General features: G+C 38.8%; 1 protein-coding gene across 2 annotated transcripts in view; it reads right to left on the bottom strand.

Annotated features, from left to right (window-relative positions):
- Nucleotides 1–4,566: 4,566 nt before the first annotated feature.
- GK5 (glycerol kinase 5) overlaps nt 4,567–23,246 on the bottom strand; it is a 77,474-nt gene continuing 58,794 nt past the window's right edge. For both annotated transcript variants that reach the window (XM_053600754.1, XM_053600755.1), the window contains 5 exons: nt 23,054–23,148; nt 14,389–14,492; nt 12,537–12,596; nt 10,944–11,077; nt 4,567–9,793 (listed from right to left, as the gene is read on the bottom strand). In XM_053600754.1, coding sequence (XP_053456729.1) covers nt 9,645–9,793; nt 10,944–11,077; nt 12,537–12,596; nt 14,389–14,492; nt 23,054–23,148 — 542 coding nt within the window. In that variant the 3' untranslated portion in view covers nt 4,567–9,644. The remainder of the gene's footprint in view (nt 9,794–10,943; nt 11,078–12,536; nt 12,597–14,388; nt 14,493–23,053; nt 23,149–23,246) is intronic.

Below are 23,246 nucleotides of genomic sequence, written 5' to 3' on the forward strand. Positions count from 1 at the left end.
TCTCACTAAAATACAGATTTTCATTTAGTAGATCTGGAATAAAGCCTGAAATTCTGCTTTTCTTTTTTTTATTTTTTTATTTTTTATTTTTTTGTAGAGACAGAGTCTCACTTTATGGCCCTCAGTAGAGTGCCGTGGCCTCACGCAGCTCACAGCAACCTCCAACTCCTGGGCTTAAGCGATTCTCTTGCCTCAGCCTCCCGAGTAGCTGGGACTACAGGCACCCACCACAACGCCCGGCTATTTGAAATTCTGCTTTTCTAAAAAACGCTCATGTGATGCTGAGATTCCTGGTCCCAATAACATATTTGCATAGCAAGACTTTGTTTGCCCCAGTGGTACTGAGGTATAACTGGCCTAAATAAAAAATAAAGTAAAAAGTATAAGTTTTGACATATGTATACACCCCATGAAACCACTGCCACAATCAAGATATCAAATTAATTAATTAATTAATTTTGCAGCAGAGTCTCACTATGTCACCCTGGGTAGAGTGCTGTGGCGTCACAGCTCACAGCAACCTCAAACTCTTGGGCTCAAATGATTCTCTTGCCTCAACCTCCCAAGTAGCTGGGAATATAGGCACCCGCCCCAACACCTGGCTATTTTTTGTTATAGTTGTCATTGCTGTTTGGCAGACCCCGGGCTGGGTTTGAACCAGCCAGCCCCGGTGTATGTGGCCAGTGCTCTAGCTGCTGAGCTACAGGAGCTGAGACAAGATACTGAATTTATTGTTAGGAGATGATTCTACATTTCTGTCTCATTTCTGTTTGTCCTATAAGCAGAGGTACTGTGGCTTTTGTTGTAAGACAGAGATGTCTGGTGTCTCCCTCCAGAGAAGAGAGCAATTTTGTTCAACTCTCTAATATAATAAAAATGGGCAATTCTCTGGCACAAGAATTGGGCAGGTTGTTGACTTCCAACACAACCTGCATTCACAGCATCAATCTGAACTCCTCCCCACAGGACTGGGGAGGGAAGGACAAACAATGCACATATATATAGATAATTAATACTTGACATATCATGAGAATAAGGTCTTTAATCTCTGACCCGGGAGTCTCCTATCTTTTGTTAGTACAGGTTGAGCTTCCCAAATCCAAAAACCTAAAATCTGAAATGCCCCTAAATCTGAAACTTTTTAAGTGCCAACATGACACTCAAAGAAAATGCTCACTAGAGCATTTCAATTTGGATTTTCAGATTTCAGGTGTTCTACTGATAAGTATATATAATGCAAATATTCCAAAATCTGAAAAAATCCAAAATCTGTAATACTTTCAAGCATTCTACATACAACTACTCAACCTGTATCCATGAAACTATGAGAGACTAACTTGTTAGCTTCCAAGTAAAACAAAATTTCAGAATGTGTTCGTGGCAGTGTTTGATTGGATGAAGATAGGATGCTGAGAGAGTCAAGGCTTTATGGAGAGAGAGGACAAAGGGCCCTGTGGGCCAGGTTGGAGAATATGAGAACTCCCTGGGATTTGGTAGCAAATGTTCCTCCCAAGTGGTAGGGGACAGAGAGAGGGAATTTAGCAAATTTACGTATTTATTTTATAATCTTCACCTCTTAATGGGTTCTGTTTCTTTGTCTAAATAGCAAAACACCCACTATTATTCAATTATCATCACAATTTTTTCCATAATTTCTTTTAAATAAAATCCATTCTTCAAAATTATTGTTATAAAGTAGAGAAACAAAGTCAGCTTCACATATTTCCGCAATACCCCCCCATTCCTTGTCTTCTTCATTAGACTAATATTACTTTGATCTAAAAACAAAACACTACAAAACAATATGCATTACTTTCTTCTAATAACTCAGTATTTATCATTCTTCTAGTTTCCTACTACAAAATAATACCATGTGCTCAGAGATAGTAAGAGACTCCAGTATGGTCGGGGAATGGAACCCAGATTATCTAACTGAACGTCCCACCATATGATGTCACTAAGAGTGTGTGTGAAATTGAACCAATGAACAGAGAAACATTGAATAAAAAATGAATTTAATACACCAACAAATACATATCATTCACTACTTCCTTACAGTTTTCCAAATAATTTTAGATAATAATTTTCCAAAGGGATATTTAACAGTTGCTAAACTAATTCCATTATATTAGCATTTGAAATTATCTTTCCTCTAGTTATTTATAATATTTTTGAATATTAAAAACACAGTATAGGGCGGCGCCTGTGGCTCAAGGAGTAGGGCGCCGGTCCCATATGCCAGAGGTGGCAGGTTCAAACCTAGCCCCGGCCAAAAACCAAAAAAAAAAAAAACAAAAAAAACACCACAGTATATTTTCACAGCAAATTATATTTTCCCCACCACAAAAAAATTAACCCTCTTTTCTAGCAATTTCCATTGTGCAAGAATAATAAGCTTAAGGAGGATCTAAAGAGAGACAAGCTTACATAGAACCCTTCTTCTGTAACTACATTAAGCCCAAATTTATCTCAAGTCATAATTGTAGTTAATTTATGCTATTTATCTATGATTTTTTTTTGAGATGGGGGTCTTGCTACATTGTCCAGACTGGCCTCAAACTCCTGGGCTAAAGCAATCCTCCCACCTCAGCCTTCTTAGTAGCTGGGACTGGAGGTGGGCACTATAGTGCCTGGCTTCTCATGACTTTCCTTTTTTTTTTTTTAGAAACAGAGTCTCACTTTGTTGCCCTCAGTAGAGTGCCTTGCTGTCACAGCTCACAGCAACCTCCAGCTCTTGGGCTTAGATGATTCTCTTGCCTCAGCCTCCCAAGTAACTAGCACTACAGGCACCTGCCACAGCGCCCGGCTATATTTTTGTTGCAGTTAGGCCAGGACCGGGTTTGAACCCGTCACCCTGGGTATATGGGGCTGGCACCGTACTCACTGAGCCACAGGCACTGCCCAACTTTCTTTTTTTTTTGTTTTTTGTTTTTTGGTTTTTTTTTTGGAGAGACAGAGTCTCACTGTACCGCCCTCGGGTAGAGTGCCGTGGCGTCACACGGCTCACAGCAACCTCTAGCTCTTGGGCTTCATTGATTCTCTTGCCTCAGTCTCCCGAGCAGCTGGGACCACAGGCGCCCGCCACAACGCCCGGCCATTTTTTTGTTGCAGTTTGGCCGGGGCTGGGCTTGAACCCGCCACCCTCGGCATATGGGGCCAGCGCCCCACTCACTGAGCCACAGGTGCCGCCCACTGCCCAACTTTCTTAATGTGTAGAAAACAGGGATATAGTATTAAATAAGAATGCTCAGGTAAAATTAAAAAACAACTCTAAAAGTTAATGTAGATTAAAAGGTAAAGAAAAAATTCACATGCATATGAAAAATATTTCTCTTGGTGTGCCTCCTTAATTTTATCTACAGATCTTAACAATGCTTTATAATGTCCTTGATGACTATTTAATAAAACAGTGGAATTCATAAAGAACATCTGAGAAAAAAGATTATAAATGTGCTGATGCATATGAATTGGAATCTGTATTTGCCATATTGCACAAACAGGAAAATTTCTAATTAATTTTCCACCAAAAAATTCATCCTGAAAATTTTAAACAAATTTACTTACTTTAAATAAAAAAGGTTAGAGCATTATGATAGCTATGTATAAAGTATATATCTGTACACTCTACTTAACATTCTAAGTAAAGGTATCTTGGAATCTTTTTTTGCTACTACATAGTATTAGTACCACCTTCTGTGAGGCATGGTGCTCTGTGCTCAGTACATTGTAAAATCATGTTCAAAATGCTATAGACATTTTGCTTAGAAGGATTTGAAAAATCCTACTTAATGACTTCTTAAGTCATTGCAATAATTGTTTTAAAAAGCTTTTTAAAGCATATTTAAAGATATGGCTCATTAGTTGACAACTAATTAGTTAAGAACAAAAGATATGAACAGAAATTTCACTACAGAGGATAAACAGGGCCAGGTGCGGTGGCTAACGCCTGTAATCCTAGCACTTGAGAGGCCAAGGTGGATAGATTGCCTGAACTCACAGGATCAAGACCAGCCTGAGCCAGAATAAGACCTCATCTCTAAAAATAGCCGGGCATTGTGGCAAGCACCTGTAGTCCCAGGTATGTGGGAGGTTGAGCCAAGAGAATCACTTGAGCCCAAGGGTTTGAGGTTGCTGTGAGCTATGATGCCACAGCACTCTACCTTGGGTGACAAAGTGAAACTCTGTCAAAAAAAAAAAAGAGGATAAACAGATGGCAAAAGAAGGCCAGGTGCAGTGGGTCATGCCTGTAATCCTAGCACTCCAGGAGGCTGAGACAGGCAGATCCTTTGAGCTCAGGAGTTCAAGACCACCAGCCTGAGCAAGAGCAAGACTCTGTCTCTACTGAAAATAAGAAAACTACCTGGGTACTGTGGCAGGCATCTGTAGTCCCAACTACTTGGGAGGCTGAGGCAAGAAAATCTCTTGAGCCCAAGAGTTTGAGGTTGCTATGAGCAATGATGACACCATGGCACTTTATCCAGGGCAACAGAGTGAGACTCTGTCTCAAATAACAAACAAAAAACCCCCAAAACGCCATAAAAAACAGATGGCAAAAAAAGCACATAAAATGTTCAACATCATTTTATTAACTATGGAATTGCAAATTACAACCAAAATAAGATATTACGACACACCCACCAGAACGACTAAGATAAAAAATAGTGATAACACCAAATGCTGGTGAGCACGTAGATAAACAGGATCACTCAACATTGCTGGTGAGAATGTAAAATAGTACAGCTACTCTGGAAAACAATTTGGCAGTTTCTGAGAAAGATAAGGCTCATTTAATGGGTATCATTTTTTCCCTAAGAAATACAGATATATGTCTAGACATAGCCGTTTTATAACAGACTAAATTTACCAAAAAGGAAGGAAAGACTACAGATACAGAATGACAAAGAATTCCAGAAATATTTGATTTTGCCAGTATCTGTCTCTATCCTTCCCACTCCCAAGGTCATTCCTTGTTCCGTTAGAACAAAGGTCCCATGGGAATATAGTGACAATATAGGAAGTGACTTAGAACAGATGCTGGTGCATCTATATGGCTCTTTTGTTTTTGTTTTTTTTTTTGTTTGTTTTTTTTGTTGCAGTTTGGCCGGGGCTGGGCTTGAACCCGCCACCCTCGGCATATGGGGCCGGCGCCTTACCGACTGAGCCACAGGCGCCGCCCATGGCTCTTTTGTTTTTGTTAAAAAAAAACAAAAAAACAAAAAACATGATTTTGAATCACTGATTTAACTTACTGAGGTTGCCCATCTTGACTGGTTTTACCTGCATGATCTGGCTTTGGGTATGTGAGATGCTTCTGGGACCAGGTAGGTCATAAATGTCCAAGGTGTATTTGGGGATTTTAACTCGATCCACATTTCCCAAAGGGTTTCAGAATCCTTTAGGATGGATTCAAGCCTTCTAGGCTTTCTCTGGGATGACGCTAGACTCACTTAACGTCAAAGAATTCCAGGGTACAGCTACATCTTCACTCAAAGAATTACAAAATTTTCACCAGACTCCTGGATTGGATTATTTTAATTTTTCTTGTTATATTTTTCTCTTACTAAGTTGTGATTTGAGGGAATATTTTAAAGACTGGTCCCCAGCATAAGTCCCTTGCAGAAGAGGCTATTTATGAAGTTCGTAAATAGCACCAGGTTTGGCACTTTTAAGATTCAATCTGTTAGTCATCTGCAGTCAAATATATAAAATCTATAAATAAAAGGCTTCAATATACCTTCCAATATAAGTATGTATATTTACGGATGCCTATCTCTACACAAATTCATTTGCAAACATAAACATAGGAAGAATTTTCAATAAACAATATGAGGATTCTAGTTCTCATGCAAGTACTTCTTAATTCAACAGGGTCCCATGGGACCCTGCAACAAATATAAACTGCTCTCTATCGACAAATGTGGTAACCAACATCAAGGATGAAAACAACATTGTATTTACAAACATAAACTAAAAATGTATTCCACAAACATCTAAGCAAACCTTAAGTTCTAGGGAAGTAGACATGGTTTCTGCTTTTAGGGAGCTTCCACTCTGGTGAAGGTTTACACAGAAAGCAGATAAAAAAGAGAGATCATCTCTCTTTTTTTTTTTTGAGGCAGAGCCTCAAGCTGTCGCCCTGGGTAGAGAGCTGTGGCATCACAGCTCACAGCAACCTCCAACTCCTGGCCTTAAGCGATTCTCTTGCCTCAGCCTCCCAAGTAGCCGGGACTACAAGCGCCTGCCACAACGCCCAGCCAAAAGAAATAATCTCTTTTGCTCAGAGATGAAAGGAAGCAAAGCAGCAGATCAAATCAAAGATGATCTGAAGAATGCATTAATCCTATACTGAAATCATGGGTCTACTACGGTAATTAAGATCACAGAAATGACAGAGGTAGAGCTCTGGATTAAAACATCAGAAGACAACTACATGAGTTTTGTTTTGTTTTTTCTCATTTACCAGCAAAGTAACAACTTTATTTAAAGATACTACTACCTGTTTTTGATAACAATTTCCTAAGGTAAAAGGAGGCAGTAAAAAAAGGAATATGACACTATATTCACTGAGTTTTCAGTGATTGTTAGTGGCAGGTGATTTTGCCTTCCAGGATGGCAATGTTTAAGGACAGTTTTGGCCTTAACAACTAGGAGGATGCTACTGATAGCTAGAGGGCAGAGGTCAGGGACATTGCTACATCTCCTATACTGCACAGCATAGAACCCCAAAAAGAAGAATTATCCAGTCTAAAATACCATTGCTAAGATTAAGAAACCATGTCATGGTTGGATATAAAAGAGTTAAAAATCGGGGAAGTCTACAGTATGAAACAATTAGTAACACTTTAAGATGGAATGTACAGAAATATTTTCCTTGATGAAACAGCTGGAGACATCCTAAAAATATCTGACAGATCCATAAGCGGACAAGAAAACATGCTGAAAAAAGTAGCACAAATTTTTTCAAACTTCAAATATTAGCATACAAGTGAAAAATAAAATTGAAAGATAGAAAGGACATTTTTTTGCTCAACTGATTTTGATTATCAACTGTTTCTAGAACCACAAAAACAAATGTGGTCATGCTTTTCATTTTCGTTAAATCTAAAAAAAATACTTGCTAAACTGTGTTATTAAAAAATGTCCAGGAATATTAAAACTAAAAGATTAATTTTTAGATTTACAGAAGGAAAAAACAGCCCATTTTCAGGAAGAGATGCTCAATTTCAATGAGAGATATTCAAAGTTATCTTTCCTCATTATCTAAAAGGTATTTTTACCCTTTATTTTGTGATTATATGTTGGGAAAGAAGAATGTGGAAAAGAAATGAACAAATTTTTAGGCATTAGTAATTATCACAATTCAGTATATCCTAACACAAAAAGACAGAAATATTTCGTATGAAATCAGGCCCACTGAGAAGCAGAATCTATAATAGAAAAACAACAGACCAATTTTCTTTCTTTTTCTTTTTTTTAGAGGCAGAGTCTCACTTTATCACCCTCGGTAGAGTGCTGGGGTATCACAGCTCACAGCAACCTTCAACTCCTGGGCTTTAGGCGATTCTCTTGCCTCAGCCTCCCGAGCAGCTGGGACTACAGGTGGCTGCCACAGCGCCCGGCTATTTTTTTGTTGCAGTCTGGCCAGGGCCAGGTTCAAACCAGCCACCCTCAGTATATGGGGCCGGTGCCTTACCCACTGAGCCACAGGTGCCGCCCAACAAAGCAATTTTCATATGATTTTGATTAGAAAGCCTATAATTGGCTACTAAGTTTTGTAAAAAGCATGTAAAAAAGAGAAAGGATGAAAAGAGTATTATCTATATGCGACATGACTTACTACAGTAAATAGAAGACTTCTATTTAATAAAAATATTTCAAAATACTTTTTTAATAATTTAAGAAGACACTTGAAGTTCACTGAATCTGTAGAAAGTGCAATTTAGGTCCTATCTCATGAACACATGTGCTCTGTAGCAACCATAAAATGCTCTGTACTAGTCTCTCCTCTAGTTACATTATTATGTGAAGTTAGTTTTATAACAGAAAGACTTTATGTGATAAATCCTCACCAAGAGGGAAATAAATTCATTATTGCTGCAAAATCCAAATGGAAATTACCCCCAAAGTAGGGAAGGGCAAATAACCTGAAAACAGGTCAGCTGCCTTAGGACAGTTCCATGCCCACCCTACAGCTGCTCCCCCGCTCTTACTCCTCCACAGATTGTTTCTAGGAGGAAAGTCTGACCATGTGGAACTGCCCCTACTCTTCTCTGTGAATCTCTGGCTCAGTGGCCTTAGGCCGGTCATACTCTCATGCCCTCTACCAGCTATCCATTGCATGGATGGATAGATGCGGAGAGATGCGAAGCCTAGACAAGCATCAAAAAAATACAAGCGCCGAGTGCAGTGGCTCATGCTTGTAATCCTAGCATTCTGGAGACTGAGGCAGGAGGATCACATGAAGCCAGGGGTTTGGTACTCAAGTGAGCAAGAGTGAGCCCCCTGTCTCTTCAAAAAAAAAAGAAAAATTAGCTGGACATGGTGGTGTATGCACCTGTACTCCCAGCTACTCGAGAGGCTAAGGCAGGAAGATTGCTTAAGCCCAAGAATTTGAGGTTGCACTGAGCTATGATGATGCTACTATAGCCCTGTCTCAAAAAAAAAAAAAAAAAAAGATACATGGACAAGTTAAATACTCTAATAAAGGCAAAGTCACCATTAAATCAGGGCATTTTCTTCAAAGTAAGCACTATCAATTAGGCACTTAATAAAAACAAAAGACATTTAAGTAAGCTTTTCAACAAATGAGAAAGATAACAAAAAAGATAAGATTTACACTAATAACCTGTATTTTGTAAAAAAAAAAATAGAGTGTTATGCTTTAGCCAGAATTTTTTGAAAGAAATGTTATTTGAAAAGGAAAATAAATGGTATTTTTCTGTTCCTTAAAAATCAGTTCATTAACTGAAATTAGTTTTTCAGTGATTTTCAACGTATGAAGAGTGCTCAGATTTGGGTTGAACAAGGAAAAATTAAGGCAGTGGCTTTAAGGTCAATAAAGGAAAGCACTAACCAACAAATAAGCTTATCTGAGAGGGATGTATAAGCTCATATTTGGATATAAGATTGAAAAAGTATGGCTTTAACTGTAAAATATTAATTATTTCAATATTCCACATTTTCTCAGCATTTCTTTCTTTTTAAGACTTCAAATAGCCCACTTAATTTTACGGAATTAAAGAAATACTTTCCACATAATTTTGGAACAAAATACAAATGGTGCTTGACCCAGAACTATCAGTTCTGAAGATAAATGACTGTGCTCCTGTGTTCCACTGACCCAGTATAAAAAGGAAGAGGACCCATGACTTTCTAAAAATACAGTTGGAAATGGCTAATGTCCTTTTGGAATTTGCTACAAAACAGAAGAAATAAAGTTTTGAGGTATTGCTGTCTTATAATCTCATCAAGATTTGGAAAAAAATAATCATTTTTTATTTGTGTGTTTTTAGTAATGCTTTTTCTCCCAGGTTGTGAAGCTCATTTTAAATCTCTGCCACTGTCACATTGGTTATCCCTGAGCTGTGTCTCATCTGCATGTCATATAAACCAGTCATCCATGGTCTCGAGCTTTTCATTTAGTGTTATGTCTTCTTGTACCAATTCATGGAGCGTTTCACGGCTTTGACCCAATTTTCCATACTCATTTCATATTCTTGACATTTCTTCTGTGGTTTGAAAACTATTTCACTTTGCCTCAATTTCTTTAGTTCCTCCTTGTCAGTCCAAAACCCTATGGAAGAAAAAAAATTATTCTCAGATTTGAGTGGAGAACAAGATGGCGGCTGAGTAACAGCTTCTTTGCATCTGGGCACCGTTGAGTCTGGGGAGATAAGACTCCAGGCATCTCTGGCTGGTGGGATCTGCCTATAATCATCCCTTTGAGGATACAGGGAGTCAGTGAGAGACTTCTAGACCCCAAGAGGAGGACAAAAACTGTGGAAAACTGGCAAGTAATCGCGGGTGTTCAATTGGTCTGATCCCGCCGACAGCTATAAGTGCAGTAACAGCGAGCCTGCAAACCGGAAAGACCTTACATGTGATCTGTTTTGGTGCTTTTGGACTTGGCACTCAGTTGAACTGCCTTGGGGAGTGCTTGAGCGGGAGTGCGGAGAACTCCCTCTTTGCCCAAACTCTTCTGAGTTCTTTTTCAATGAAGCCTTAACTTTTGGACTTCCATGTTCATCTCTGCATAATTTAATTTTAGTCAGAATCCTACTGGGTCAGTAGCCAGAATCCCCTATCCTCAATATCTGCTCAATGTTCCATCTTCCACCATCCCCCAAGTGATGGTCACCCTGGACTGCCTTAAGCAAGAATCCTTATAGGTCAATTTAGCCAGAATTTCTCTTTATGCATGTGTTTTCTCTCAGTAATTTTCTACCTACTAACCCTTGTGTTGCTCCTGGGCTATAAATTTCCACTTTTCCTTGCTGTTTTTAAAATGGAGCTTTTTATCTCTACCCCACTACAAGATCCCACTGAAGTAGTCCCTATCCCTGTCTTGATAGTCTTCCCAAGTCAAGTCCACATTACTGCCCTTTAACACGTGCCATTTAATAATTTTCTTCTTTACAATGATCTACCTAGAAAGCTTACCCAGAGACCCTCCCTTGCTAGAGGCCAAAGCACCTGAAAGTTAACTGTCCCCATCCCAAACATTTCCTGGCTGGATGAGGGAAGTACAGATAGAAGAGGTGCAACCAGACCCACCAACAAAGAAGGTCCCGGGATACTCCGGAGTAACATGCATATGCGTACGGAACTTAATGGACACCAAGACTTTCCAGATAGTTCTATAATTTTGTCATTTGAGAGGAGAAATGCTACTGATAAGAAACAGTTTCTAAGAAAGCTCTTGTATTTATCAAATTGACACATACCAACAGCAAGACCAGCTAAAGAAGCTGCACCCAGGCATGACATGTCGATGTGGACGGGTCTGTCTATGTTCTCATTGATCAAGTCTGAAGTCATCTGCATGACAAAACCATTCCTACAGACTCCTCCATCTGCCCTGTGGGGAGAGACACATGGGAGATGAATTACTACAACAAAAGCATCATTAATTCTAAAAAAGTAGGCCACATATTTTTCTCTTAAATACTTGATTTTATTTGATAAATTTAACTTTTAAATTCTAAAATTAGATATCTTGGCCCGGCACCCATAGCTCAGTGGTTGAGGCGCCAGCCACATACACCGGGCTGGGAGGTTCAAACCCGGCCTGGGGCTGCTAAACAACAAAGACAAATACAACAAAAAATTAGCAGGGCACGGGGCTCCTGTGGCTCAGTGAGTAGGGTGCCAGCCCCATATACCAAGGGCGGTGGGTTTGAACCCAGCCCTGGCCAAACTGTAACAAAAAATAGCCAGGCGTTGTGGCTGGCGCCTGTTGTCCCAGCTACTCGGGAGGCTGAGGCAAGAGAATCACCTAAGCCCAAGAGCTGGAGGTTGTTGTGAGCTGTGACCCCATAGTACTCTACCAAGGGTGACAAAGTGAGACTCTGCTTTAAAAAAAAAAAAAAGCCAGGCATTGTAACAGGTACCTGTAGCCCCAGCTGCTTGGGAAGGTGAAGCAAGAGGATCACTTAAGCCCAAGAATTTGAGGTTGCTGTAAGCAGTGATGTCATGGCCCTCTACCAAGGGCAATATAATGAGACTCTGTCTCAAAAAAAAAAAAAAAATGAGATCACTTAGCATCGATCTGATGACAGACAGCCTTACTGAGTAATAAACATTTTTCCTTATTCCTGCCATCAATTTTCCCACCTGCCCCATTTGTCTTGGGACTAGTTCAAAATAGGCCAAGTATAATAAATTTAAGCTAACATAAAAATTCATTTGAGGTGGGCACATGGCTCATGCCTGTAATCCTAGCACTCTGGGAGGGCAGAGTAGGTGGACTGCTTGAGCTCAGGAGTTGAAGACCAGCCTGAGCAAGAGTATGTAATACTAAAAATAGAAAAACCATCTGGGCATGGTGGTGCATGCCGGTAGTCCCGGCTACTCAGGAGGCTGAGGTAAAAGGATCACTTCAGCCCAAGAGTTTAAGGTTGCTGTGCGCGATGATGATGCCATGCACTACCTCCAGGGTGTCACAGTGAGACTCTGTTTCAAAAAAAAAAAAATCAATAAATACAGTGCCATTAAAAAAAGAAAAAAAGTTCATTTGGACATTACAGGAAAAACAGTCAAGAAATTTGATGCTTTATTGCCAAAGAATAGCTACACCAAAAGGGCATTTTAAAGACTTATATAACATACATATGGGTGCCAAGATGTTTCCAAATTTCATCAATCTGCAGTTAGCTTTCCCTTCCTTTTCAAACTCTTATGACCAAGAATTCTGTTGCAAAGCAGCTAGGCATAAGTTCTTTTTGAAATCCTGAATAATTACATGATGCCTATACTAATAGCAGCTACCACTTACTTCTAACTTCTAATGAAATCTGTTAGAAACAAAGTTTACATACCGGATTTTTGTTATGGGAACATGGATCTCTTTCTGCATCATCTCGTATAATTGTTTGTTTCTAGCAAAAAAAAAAAATAACTATTTAGAATAAATTTATATCCTAATAATTCTCTTTTATTTACATTTATAAAATATGCAAAGACAATATTAAAGAAAAATATTGTGCTAAATGAAAGTCATCTAACAGATGCCCAAATAAGAAGCTCAGGTCCTCAGGTGTTTTACCTTCATGCAAGACAGTATAATTTTTTTTTAATTTCAGATTAATATGAAGGTATAAACAATTAGGTTACAATGTTTGTTATGGAAGGTCCCCATTGTAGTTATGCCCCTTGCTCAGGAGGTGTGAGTATAATTTTTATTTAACTAAATTAACCTATTACCATTATATAAAGAAAAATTTAAACCAAGCATCTATTTAATAGACAACTGTTAAGATGACATACCATAAATAACATTTAATACAATTCAACAAACACACGAATGATCATTTAGTCATCACAGAAATTTTTAAACATCACAAGCATTACATATTCATGACAGCCACATTCTTAATTTTTTCCTTTTTCTTTTTTATTTTTTTTTGGGGACCCAGGCCCCCACAAGGTGACTCTGTCTTCTTTTTCTTTCTTTCTTTTATTTTTTTAGAGACAGAGTCTCACTTTATTGCCCTCGGTAGAGTGCTGTGGTATCACAGCTCACAGTAACCTCCAACTCCTGGGCTTAAGTAGTTCTCTTGCCTCAGCCTCCTGAGTAGATCGAACAACAGGTGCCCACCACAACATCCAGCTATTTTTTGTTGCAATTTGGCCAGGGCTGGGTTTGAACCTGCCACCCTTGGTGTATGGGGCCAATGCCCTACCCACTGAGCCACAGGCGCTACCCTCTTTTTTTTTTTGAAACAGAATCTCACTACGTCACCCTCAGTAGAGTGTCATGGTCTCACAACTAACAGCAACCTCAAACTCTTGGGCTTAAGTGATTCTCTTGCCTCAGGTTTTAACTTTTTTTTCTTTTGAGACAAAGTCTCACTGTGTTGTCCCATGCTAGAGTGCCACGGTGTCGGCTTAGGTCAGCAACCTCAAAATCCTGGGCTCAAGTAATCCTCCTGCCTCAGCCTCCCAAAGTTCTCAATTTTAATAGTCTACCATTGTCTCATAACAAAAAGACCATATGAAAAAATGTATAAAGAATAATTCTAATCATTTAATCTTTTGAGTATAACAGAAGCATCATTTGTTTGAATTTTTCAAGAATAAAGACATTAATCCTATGAAAATCCAAGTTTGAAGAATCTTGCATGCTTAAGAAGTTGAATTTTTTATTTTTTTTTGAGACAGAGTCTCACTTTGTCACCCTCGGTAGAATAATGTGGCGTCATAGCTCACAGCAACCTCAAACTCTTGGGCTTAAGCGATTCTTTTGCCTCAGCTTCCCAAGTAGCTGGGACTATAGGTGCCCACCACAACACCCAGCTATTTTCTGTTGTAGTTGTCATTGTTATTTAGTGGACCTGGGCCAGGCTCAAACCCACCAGCTTCGGTGTATGTGGCTGGTGCCGTAACCACTGAGCAACGGGCACTGAGCCAAGAGGTTGAATATTTTTAAAGATTATTCAATTTTCAGATACCAAAGCTAAGTGGTATTGATACTACTAAATATGGGGAAAAATAAGAGATATTAAGAAGACTGACAGGAGAACAAATGTTATCAAATATAGTATATGTTAAAACAAAAAGTATATATTAAGGAATCTAATTAAAATTTTAAAATGTTCAATTTAGCAGCAAATTAATACAGAAAATGGCAAGACTGTATGAAGGAGGAAAGTTTATGGCAGGTTTTCATACCTGAAAGCTATTGACTCCAATATTGCACGTACGAGATGGTATTTACTGGTGGAAGGCTTCAAACCCATGAAAGAGGCGCACGCACAGGGATCATTTAAGGGAGCCTAAAGTAAGAGTTAGTGAGAAGATATTATTATTGTTCTAAATTATATATATATAGACTTGAGGAAATGTTATGTGATAAAACTATACTTGTGTTAGAAGAAAATAATGCTTATTTAGAGTTAAATAACTTAAAAACAAATGATACCCCAAAGATTATGTCAAATAGTAGGAAAAAAATTTAACATCATTTAAACAAGGTTGAGTCATAATAAACTGATTTAGCTAGAGCTTCTGTGTGACCTCATACCAAGAAAAGGATCTGAAGTATTTATTAAGAAATTAAAAAAAAAAAAAGAAATTAAATGCCTCACTTTATAAATGTGGAAAATGAAGAATAATCACAGAAATCCCCTTTCACCAACTGCAAAGTTTTTATACTTAGACTTAAGATTAAAAAACACGCTATTGACAAAAATGTGCTTTTCAGTATTATACTTAATATGTTGTCAGACATTAACACTACATTCTTCTACCTTGGCTTAATAATCTTTCTGCCTAATATCAGAAATGATTCAACCTAACAGCTGTGTTAATAAGAGCCAAAATCTTCAGGTGGAAATATGTACAATGATCCACGAAAAACAGAGGTTCACTTACACAGCTGTTCTCAACCTGTGGGTCGCGATCCCTTTGGGGGTCAAATGACCCTGCTGCAGGGATCACCTAATATCAGATATTTACAGTACGATTCATAACAGTAGCAATATTACAGTTATTAAGTAGCAACAAAAATAATTTTATGGTTGGGAGTCACCACAACATGAGGAATTATATTAAAGGGTCACAGCATTAGGAAGGTTGAGAACCTCACAGGCAAATTTTCTTTTGTATCTGCCATCCAAAAGACAGTCATGGCCAACTCTTCCTCCCCCTCCTCAGCCTACTCAAGGTGGAGGCAAGGAAGATGAAGACTTCTACAAACACATCAAACAAATTATACATCATGACCAAGTCAGTTTTATCCCAGGGTCTCAAGGCTGGTTCAATATATGTAAATCTACAAATGTAATTCAGCACATAAACAAATTAAAAAACAAAGACCATATCATTCTCTCAATTGATGCAGAAAAAGCTTTTGATAATATCCAGCATCCCTTCATGATCAGAACACTTAAGAAAATTGGTATAGAAGGGACATTTCTTAAACTGATAGAGGCCATCTACAGCAAACTCACAACCAATATCATATTGAATGGAGTTAAATTGAAATCATTTCCACTCAGATCAGGAACCAGACAAGTTTGCCCATTGTCTCCACTGCTCTTTAACATTGTAATGGAAGATTTAGCCATCACAATTAGGGAAGAAAAGGCGATCAAGGGTATCCATATGGGGTCAGAAAAGATCCAACTTTCGCTCTTCACAGATGATATGATTGTATATCTGGAAAACACCAGAGATTCTACTACAAAACTCTTAGAAGTGATCAAGGAATACAGCAGCGTCTCAGGTTACAAAATCAACATTCATAAATTGGTAGCCTTTATATATATCAACAATAGTCAAGCTGAAAAAAACAGTAAAGGACTCTATTCCATTCATAGTAGTGCCAAAGAAGATGAAATATTTGGGAGTATACCTAACAAAGGACGTGAAAGATCTCTACAAAGAGAACTATGAAACTCTAAGAAAAGAAATAGCTGAAAATGTTAACAAATGGAAAAATATACCATGCTCATGGCTGGGAAGAATCAACATTGTTAAAATGTCCATATTACCCAAAGCAATATACAATTTTAATGCAATCCCTATTAAAGCTCCACTGTCATACTTCAAAGACCTTGAAAAAATAACACTTAGTTTTATATGGAATCAGAAAAAACCTTGAATAGCCAAGACATTACTCAGAAATAAAAACAAAGCAGGAGGAATCACGCTACCGGACCTCAGACTATACTATAAATCGATAGTGATCAAAACAGCATGGTACTGGCACAAAAACAGAGAAGTAGATGTCTGGAACAGAATAGAGAACCAAGAGATGAACCCAGCTACTTACCATTATTTGATCTTTGACAGGCCAATTAAAAACATTCAGTGGGGAAAAGATTTCCTATTTAACAAATGGTGCTGGGTGAACTGGCTGGCAACCTGTAGAAGACTGAAACTGGACCCACACCTTTCACCATTAACTAAGATAAGATTCTCACTGGATTAAAGATTTAAACTTAAGACATGAAACTATAAAAATACTAGAAGAAAGTGCAGGGAAAACTCTTGAAGAAATCAGTCTGGGCGAGTTATTTTATGAGGAGGACCCCCAGGACAATTGAAGCAGCTTCAAAAATATACTACTAGGACCTGATCAAACTAAAAAGCTTCTGCACAGCCAAGAACACAGTAAGTAAAGCAGGCAGACAGCCCTCAGAATGGGAGAAGATATTTGCAGGTTATGTCTCCAACAAAGGTTTAATAACCAGGATCCACAGAAAACTCAAACATATAAGCAAGAAGAGAAGCGCTCCCATCGCAGGCTGGGCAAGGGACTTGAAGAGAAACTTCTCTGAAGAAGACAGGCGCACGGCCTACGGACATGAAAAAATGCTCATCATCCTTAATCATCAGAGAAATGCAAATCAAAACTACTTTGAGATATCATCTAACTCCAGTAAGATTAGCCCATATTACAAAATCCGAAGACCAGAGATGTTGGCATGGATGTGGAGAAAAGGGAACACTTCTACACTGCTGGTGGGAATGCAAATTAATATATTCCTTTTGGAAAGATGTTTGGAGAACACTTAGAGATCTAAAAATAGATCTGCCATTTAATCCTGTAATTCCTCTACTAGGTATATGCCCAGAAGACCAAAAATCACATTATAACAAAGATATTTGTACCAGGATGTTCATTGCAGTCCAATTCATAATTGCTAAGTCATGGAAAAAGCCCAAGTGCCTATCGATCCACGAATGGATTAATAAATTGTGGTATATGTACACCATGGAATACTATGCAGCCTTAAAGAAAGATGGAGAGTTTACCTCTTTCATGTCTACATGGATGAAGCTGGAACATATTCTTCTTAGTAAAGTATCTCAAGAATGGAAGAAAAAGTATCCAATGTACTCAGCCCTACTATGAAACTAATTTATGGCTTTCATATGAAAGCTATAACCCAGTTATAACCTAAGAATATGGGGAAGAGGGAGAGAGGGGGGAGGATGGGCAGAGGGAGGGTGATTGGTGGGATTACACCTGCAGTGCATCTTACAAGGGTATATGTGAAACTTAGTAAATGTAGAATATAAATGTCTTAACACAATAACTAAGAAAATTCCAGGAAGGCTATGTTAACCAGTGTGATGAAAATATGTCAAATGACCTATAAAACCAGTGTATGCTGCCCCATGATCGTATTAATGTACACAGCTATGATTTAATTAAAAAAAAAAAAGACTTCTACAGTGATTCACATCTACTTAAAAAGTAGAAATACACTTTCTCTTCCCTTTGATTTTCTTAATAACATTTCCTTTTCTCTATCTTACTTTATTGTAAGAATACATTGTGTAATACATACAAAATATGTATTAATCAACTGCTTATGCTATCGGTTATGCTTCTAGTCAACAAAAGGCTATTAGCAGTTAAGTTTGGAGTAAGTCAAAAGTTATATGCTGATCAGGTGTGGTGGCTCACACCTGTAATCCTAGCATTCTGGGAGGCCCACGCAGGAGGATTGCTTGAGCTCATGAGTTCAAGACTAGCAAGAGTGAGACCCCATCTCTACTAAAAATAGAAAAAATTATCCAGGGTTGGTGTTGCAGGCCTGTAGTCCCAGTTACTCAGGAGCCTGTGGCAGGAAGATCGCTTGAGTCCAGGGGTTTAAGATTGCAGTGAACTGTGATGATGCCACAGCACTCTAGCTGGGCAACAGTGAAACTTTGTCTCCCAAATAAAAGTTATATGCAAATTTTCAACTGTATATAGTGGGCCTCCCCAGAAGCATCAACCAAGTAGGAATAGCAGAACTCATAAAATTTCTGTCTGGCACCCGGAACAAACCAGTAATGTCCTACTAAGGCATAGATTCACCTCCCCCGGGGCTCCTGTCACCACGGGGATCTCAGCCAAATCGGATGAGAATGTGCAGGACAGTTAATGGCCTTGTCCTCTTGTCCTTGTCGACCTAGACTCTGAATGCAAGCTCCTCTGTCTCCTATTGTGTATTCCCACTACTATAATATTTTATGCTGTACCCAAGAGGCAGAATGGAGTCAGAATGTCTGGCTTCCAAAACCAACTCTGCAACTCACTACCTGAGATTTAGCAAGAGATTTAAGTGTACTAGCCTCTTTGTCTAGTTGTACTGACAATAGAGACCCATTTGCTATCTATGGCAAATGTATAAATTTGTATAATTTACAAATTATAATGATTGTATATTATACAATATACAATATAAATATAATGATTGTATATTATACAATATACAATATAAATATAATTATTGTATATTATACAATATACAATATAAATATAATTATTGTATATTATACAATATATACAATATAAATATAATTTGTAAGCTTTCTGACTCTGTAAGCCTATCTTTTTCTTCCCCAATAAACTAGGTTCCATTTTTGCCTTAAAAAATAAAAAAGAAAGAGATTTATCTAAATTTATCTTCAGATATTATAAATTTATCTTGCACCTTGTTGAGTTACTGAGGATTACATGAAATAATGCACATAAAGAACTTAAGACAGTGCCTGATAGAGTAAGGCAGGGTAGCTGCCACTACTGTTATTATTTTATTATTATTCCTTATCTAAACACGTCACACCTCTACTGACTTTCTTCATAACCCTTTCACTGTGCTTTCTGAACTCTTCTATTGTGAATAAACTCCTCTTAATCTCTTCCAAGATGTTCCCTGCACTCATTTTGTGGTTGCTATAACTAACTTGGCTCTATGCTGGGTCAATGGCTTCAGTTATGGCTGTTTGGCAAAGGATTATCATGATTTCACATCACAGGGACCGAAGACCCTGTCCTAACTCCCTGTGACCACTCTGGGTCATTCTGATCCTAGTGTTAGCAGACATTTCCTCTCCCCTGTATATTTTTAGGTCCACATCAGCATCGTATAGCTCCCTTACCCTTTCCACGACCCACATGCCTCACTCATAACACTAGAGATGGTAATGGAGGTAAACACTGACCTCCACTGTCAGTACAGGAGCAGGTGCGATTGGTCTCATCCCCTTCTAAGGAAACAGCTGCTGTCTAAAGCTGCCATGTATCAGGCCCTAGACCCTCTGCGACCACCGGGACTGTACGGGAGTGAACACTATTGGCTCAAAGTCTGAACAAAACTTAAAAAGATAAATAAAGAGATCCTTCCACTTGGAAAATGAAACTAGGAAACACTAAGGAAAAGACTCCATCAACGGGGGAACTGAAGCTCAAAGGATGATAACGTAGAGGAAGGCTGTATGTGCCATTTCTAAGTTGTGAAGAAGCAGAAAGGATAAGAAAAATAATAACACTTAAGCAGAAGCTATGAGGAAGAAAGGCGACCGAGCAAAGCTGGTAATGAAAATGGAAAAGGTGGGTGGCGCCTGTGGCTCAAGGAGTAGGGTGCCAGTCCCATATGCCGGAGGTGGCGGGTTCAAACCCAGCCCTGGCCAAAAGCCACAAAAAAAAAAGAAAGAAAATGGAAAAGGCAGAACCACACAAAGAAGCAAGAAACCAAAGAACACCAAGAACGACTCAGTCAGCTGCCGGCTCCTTTCCACTCCAGTCCCCAGGAGCATGTGAAAAGCCAGTTTCTCCCCAGTTGGCTTAAGCAAGCTTGTCCCTCGCAAACAAAAAAAAACACCACTGGAACGCGACTCTTCACCCTCTGCAGACTTGGACTTGACTCCGGTCCTATCTATCCTACTACTGCCATCTCACAGTAACTCGAACATCTAAGTAGATGATCACTGAGTCTTGCCTCCAACACCTACTTCAGTGTTTCACTCTCCAAACCACAAGCCTTCATGTCTTGACTCCCTACCACAGATCCTTGAACCAGCCTTCCTTCTTTCCATTCCCCTTCATTTCCTCTAGTCCTTGACATGGGCAGCTTATAGTTGATCTTCTCCCCTATTTCCTAAAAAGTTTGGCATTAATACACTCTTGTTTTCTGAATTAACGTCCAGTTTCCAACAAGAGTTTCATTTTACCCAGGTGAATATTTGGCCTGCAGTCATCCCATCCCCTCCTTGCCAGGTTGCATTCATGGCCAGAGATGGACATTTTGTTATCAAAACAAAGTTAAAAATCATATCTGTGATAGTTGTATCTAAATCTTTTGGGCTTGTGCAATACTTTGGGTTTTTTTCTTTCTTTCTTTTTTTTGAGACAGAGCCTCAAGCTGTCGCCCTGGGTAGAGTGCCGTGGCATCACAGCTCACAGCAACCTCCAACTCCTGGGCTCAGGTGATTCTCCTGCCTCAGCTTCCCAAGTAGCTGGGACTACAGGCACCTACCACAATGCCCAGCTATTTTTTTATTTTTATTTTTTGGTTGCAGCCATCATTGCTGTTTGGCGGGCCCAGGCTGGATTCAAACCAGCCAGCTCACGTGTATGTGGCTGGTGACTTAGCTGCTTGAGCCACAGGCGTCAAGCCACTATGGGTTATTTTTTTAAATCACATACTTTATGCTATTTTTCAAAGACAGTTGCCATGACAAAGCCACTTAGTCCTCTAGCACATTTTTCAAGAAGGGAAGAATCAACAGTAACTTAATCAAACTTTATTTATGCTAATGACAATTAGTCATCTAACCTTCCTCCTGAAACCTCAATTAGATGAATACCTTTCACTTTCTGTCCTATCATGGGTGCAATTTAGTGATTGACTCACATCACCCCCAAGAGGACACAATCAGTCTCTCTATGCAGGTCATAAGCTTTCAATCCTTTAGGATATTATACATAGAAGAAAAATATTACAGACATTAAAATAATCCTCATTTTAAAATCTAGTTTGGCTGGGCACAGCAGCTTATGCCTATAATCCCATCACTCTGGGAGGCCCAGGTAGGTGGATTACTTGAGCTCAGGAGTTTGAGATTAGCCTGAGCAAGAGCAAGACCCCATCTCTAAAAAAATAGCCGTGTATTGTGGTGGGTGTCTACAGTCCCAGCTACTCAGGATTCTCTCAAGAGAATCACTTGAGTGCAGGAATTTGAGGTTGCTGTGAGCTATCATGCCACAGCTCTACAGAGGGTGACAAAGTGAGACTTTGTCTCAGAAAGTAAATAAAGAAACAAACAAATAAATAATAAAATCTAGTTTGGAAGTTTAAAATTGTTAAAGATTTAAAACACCCTGATATAATTCATACCACCCTCCCATCAGCTTCTATATTAAATCACCCAAAGTTTTAACTTTTGGACTTTTTGTAACTGATTGCCTGAATACAGGATGGACTAGAATGAAGCAACTTTATTTTTTGAAAGAAAAAAAACACTTAGAGCAGGATTAAAAGAACTAGTCTAAGCTTTCCCAAAAGAGTAATTTTGTTCATAATAATATACTTGGAAAGTTCTTTTTAAGTCTTTGTAACAATATTCTAAAATCAAAGGCACTACCACAGCTCTTTCAATTAAATACAAAGTTAAATGTTAGAAAATCAAATCTTTTACCAGGTTTACTTTTTGATTGGGCAAAGGAACAAATACTCCACCCACAATTAACAAAAAGAGATGTTTTTTTTTGTTTTTTTTTTTTGTGGTTTTTCGCTGGGGCTGGGTTTGAACCCGCCACCTCCGGCATATGGGACCAGCGCCCTACCACAGGTGCCACCCAAGAGAGATGTTGATTTTTTAAATAATTAATGAAATTTATAAATGGAACTGCAAAATACATGCATCCATGGTATATGTGCATGAGTGCGTGTGGCATAGGGACCTTGACATTGTTTTCTAATGCTCAGTTGTATACTTCCTCTAAGTCAGCGGTTCTCAACCTTTGGGTCACGACCCCTTTGTAACAATGAAAATACATCCTGCATATCAGATATTTACATTACTATTCATAACAGTAGCAAAATTACAGTTACGAAGTAGCAACGAAAGTAATTTTATGGTTGGGGGTCAGCACAACCTGAGAAGCTATATTAAAGTGTAGCGGCATTAGGAGGCATTGGGAAGGTTGAGAACCACTCCCCTAAGTAAAGAATGCCATTCTGCTGATGTTTTTTCCCCATTGGGAAATGGCTGCTTTGGTCATGATAAAGTAATCCTAGGTCTTACATAAAAGTCTGTTTTAAACCTGCCAACTCTTACTCTTTGGTTCTCCAGGGAAAGGGCTCTAGGCAGAAACCAGATGAATTCTGTAGAAAAAGCCAAAGCAGGAGGGTCACACCCAGGGAGCATGCTGACATGCTCTTGTGGAGCTGGTGCCAACTTAGAGCCCAGACTGCTCAGCCCTAGAACGCACCTTTCATCTTCGTTGTGTTCAGTACCCAAATTTCCAGGTAACAGAGTGGTAGATACATAATTTTGAGTATAGTAATAAGAAGAAAATGTTAGTAATTATCATTAACTTTTAAAGAAATACCTGTAATCCACTAAAAGATGGAACAAAATAAACTCCCTCAGAATCTTGCAAACTTCTGGCCATCTTCTCGGTGTCAGCAGCATCTGTGAAAAGATCTGCAAGAACAATCAATCAACCAACAACCAAAAAACTCCGAAAACTGAACAAAGAGTCTGCAGAGGGATGAACAGAATTACGGATGTTGTGACTAGTA

This window comes from Nycticebus coucang, chromosome 8, assembly GCF_027406575.1.
Source record: "Nycticebus coucang isolate mNycCou1 chromosome 8, mNycCou1.pri, whole genome shotgun sequence".
NCBI classification, from domain to species: Eukaryota; Metazoa; Chordata; class Mammalia; order Primates; family Lorisidae; genus Nycticebus; species Nycticebus coucang.